The 3053-nt window shown below is 33.2% G+C and overlaps 1 protein-coding gene across 1 annotated transcript; it reads right to left on the bottom strand.

Annotated features, from left to right (window-relative positions):
• Positions 1–1627: 1627 nt before the first annotated feature.
• On the bottom strand, positions 1628–2488 carry rbp7b (retinol binding protein 7b, cellular). The gene is given in 4 exon segments (NM_001128750.1): positions 1628–1710; positions 1791–1892; positions 2004–2182; positions 2386–2488. Coding segments are annotated over 4 exon segments (408 nt in total). The 5' UTR covers positions 2459–2488; the 3' UTR covers positions 1628–1656.
• Between the last annotated feature and the right edge of the window lie 565 nt (positions 2489–3053).

Below are 3053 nucleotides of genomic sequence, written 5' to 3'. Positions count from 1 at the left end.
AATTCCGCGAATCATGGGTTCTTCACGTTACACCACAGTCTTCAGTATTTATTATGTCCTCGTCAGCGCCATCTAGTGATGTGGAGGTGCCATAAAAAAAACAGTTTTACACTGCAAAAAATGCTTTTCTTAGGTTTTTTTTCTCTTGTTTTTTGTCCAAATTTCTAAGAATTATTATTTCAAGAAGCATTTTAGACAACAAAATATATAGTCTTGTTTTAAGAAATGATGTGTCAAAATGAAGTGAGTTTTTCGGCAGCACAGTGGGTAGGTAGCACAATTGCCTCACAGCAACAGGTCGCTGGTTCGAGCCTTGTCTGGGTCAGTTGTGATTTCTGTGTGGAGTTTGCATGTTCGTTTTTTGTTCACGTGGGTTTCCACCGGGTGCTTCAATTACCCCCACAAGCCAAAAAATGTGGTACAAGTCAAATGGGTAAGCTAAATTGTGTGTGTGTGAGTGAATGGGTGTTTCCCAGTGATGGGTTGCAGCCGGAAGGGCATCCGCTGTGTAAAACATATGCTGAAAAAGTTGGTGGTTCATTCCACTGTGGCGACCCCGGATTAATAAAGGGGCTAAGCCGAAAAGAAAATGAATGAAGTGAGTTTTTCCTTAAGACAAGCAAAATAAAATGGGGTAAGAAACAAAATCTCACTTCAAAAGGAAAAACAAGATTATTTTGCCTGTTTTAAGGAAAATTCACTTAAGTGAAGACTTTTTGTTTTGCTTTTTTGAAAATCTTGATATAAGAATTTTTAGATATTTGGACTAGAAACAAGCCAAAACAAATGCAGTGTAAAATGAGTGTTTGAAGGATAGTTTTTTAATATTTGAATTCTGAATTTGTTGCTTTATCTTATATATATATATATATATATATATATATATATATATATATATATATATATATATATATATATATATATTTGGGTTTCCTCTGCTTCTGCTTATATTAGCTGTTTCCTCTGTGAAAGTTTGAATTATATGGTCAAGTGTTGTGTGGTATAAGATTTATATGACTATAGGCCTAAATGTTTAGTATTTGACACATTTTCTGATAGAAATTCAAAGTTGTATTATGTATTAAGATGTATTAACTGGCAATAATAACCCCCAAAATAACCATGCTACTTGCAGAAAGTAGCAACATATCTAACAAAATTTTAATAACAGTTTAGATTTAAAGCTAAATGTTTTAATTTTGTTCAAGGCATGGCTTTATGGACTTTATTTAAGGCAGGATGACACTATTGCAATTATTTATTCATGAATTAGCAAAATATAGCTTAATTTGTGCCGATGCAGTCTTTCTTTTTATTAGTTTTTTCTATTAACCTATTCATTTTATTCTGAACTTTAAAAATTAGGACATGCATTACAAGACAGCAAGCACACACTCAGGTTTTTGATCTTGAAAAATCAATTTATTGCAGCAGCACTTTTAATACATTGATTAGATGGTATTTTTTATTACTTTTGAATTGAAATAGGAAAAGTTACAGATGTTTTATTAGTCAATAAATGTTTAAAGACACTCCTGCTTTCCTCTTCATGTAGATTTTTTATTTTGTAAGTTTAATCCATTCAATGAATTAAGAACTGTTTAATGCAGATATACACTCTTAAACATGAAAGCAGGTTTATTTCGCCACAATGGTTCAGGCAGATCTTTTGTAGGTTTGTTTGCAGATCTGGTCTTCGCATGTAAGTTCCTTTAAAGCAAAAGAAAAAATATATGTGCACTTTAATCTAAAATTGACTTGAATATTCAGTCTTATAATATTTGACTTACCAGGTAAAGAGCATCTCCCTCCATCCAGTGTGTCCATCCTCTGTTCTTCTTTTCTCCTTTTTGAATGCACACGAGTCTGTCATTGTCCCAGTTGACTGTAGTCTATCAAACAGAAATGTTATTTCTCAATTCGGCAGCAGAATACTTGAAACTGTTACCACACACCCTTTTATTGCCAAATCACTTATTGTGCAACTAATGTGTGTTTTCCACCTGGCATTTTCTATTGTCCAATCCTTTGGTGATTTCCTCAAACTCTTCTCCGATTTTAAACGAACTGGAGTAATTTCTGAAAGTTGTTAAAGTTTTAATGGTGAAAGAGTCTCCGTCTTGCTCAAAAATCTTCTGTGGCTTTAGCATCCCCGCTATCTTTCGTGTGGCAAAGTCAATACCTGAATTCAACATTTTAGTAAATACACTGACATTTTCATTTAAAATATTACAAAAATATACTTCATTAATAAATAAAACTTGATATTGAATATTATAGGGTTAAATTATATGTTGAATGCATTATAATTTAATAAGTATCAATGTGAAAGTAACTCATTGTATGGATTTTCAGGTACAAAAATAAATGTTTTAATAAACTCACCAAGAGCCACCATGTAACCTTCAAAGTTGTGGTTGTCCACTATGTCCCAAGTTCCACTATAGTTTACAGGCATGTTTGATGCTGATCCTGAAGTGTTTCTGTGAGCTGTAGCTCCTGTTAGATGCTGGAATTTAACTGTACATATGTGGAAATGAGAGAAGCAGATGTGTTGTGTCGTATTTCAGCAGGTCTGTGTGTAGTAATATGGGGCAGGGGTGATTCCTAGAGCACAAAGCCTATTTTAGAGGCCTAGTCAGTGGGGTTGTTCTGAGGCGGAACGTAACTTTTACACACTTCTGGTCTCGTGGGAACTCAAACAGAACAATGTAAGTCAAAAGACAGATGTTGCTTTAACAGTAGACTGATCAGGGAGTTAGCACAGTTTGGCCAGAGATTTGCAAAATCATTACAATGCAAATAGGACTTTAAATAATTACTGGGGTATATTAACATTGATTTATGTATTTTTTTAATCATTATTATTTACTAAAAGTCATGCATACTCCTAAATAAATGTTTTTAACTGAAATTGATGATGGATAAACCTTCAACATTAATTCCACACAATGTGTCTAGACTTGAAAGGTTCTTTTGGCTATTTAGACAGTTAGAAAATATAGTAAAGGGATAGTTCACACAAAAATGAAAATCCTTTCACCATTTACTTG

Source organism: Danio rerio, chromosome 6, assembly GCF_052040795.2.
Source record: "Danio rerio strain M-AB ecotype USA chromosome 6, GRCz13ab, whole genome shotgun sequence".
Lineage (NCBI taxonomy): Eukaryota > Metazoa > Chordata > Actinopteri > Cypriniformes > Danionidae > Danio > Danio rerio.
This window is presented reverse-complemented; position numbering and strand designations above follow the sequence as displayed.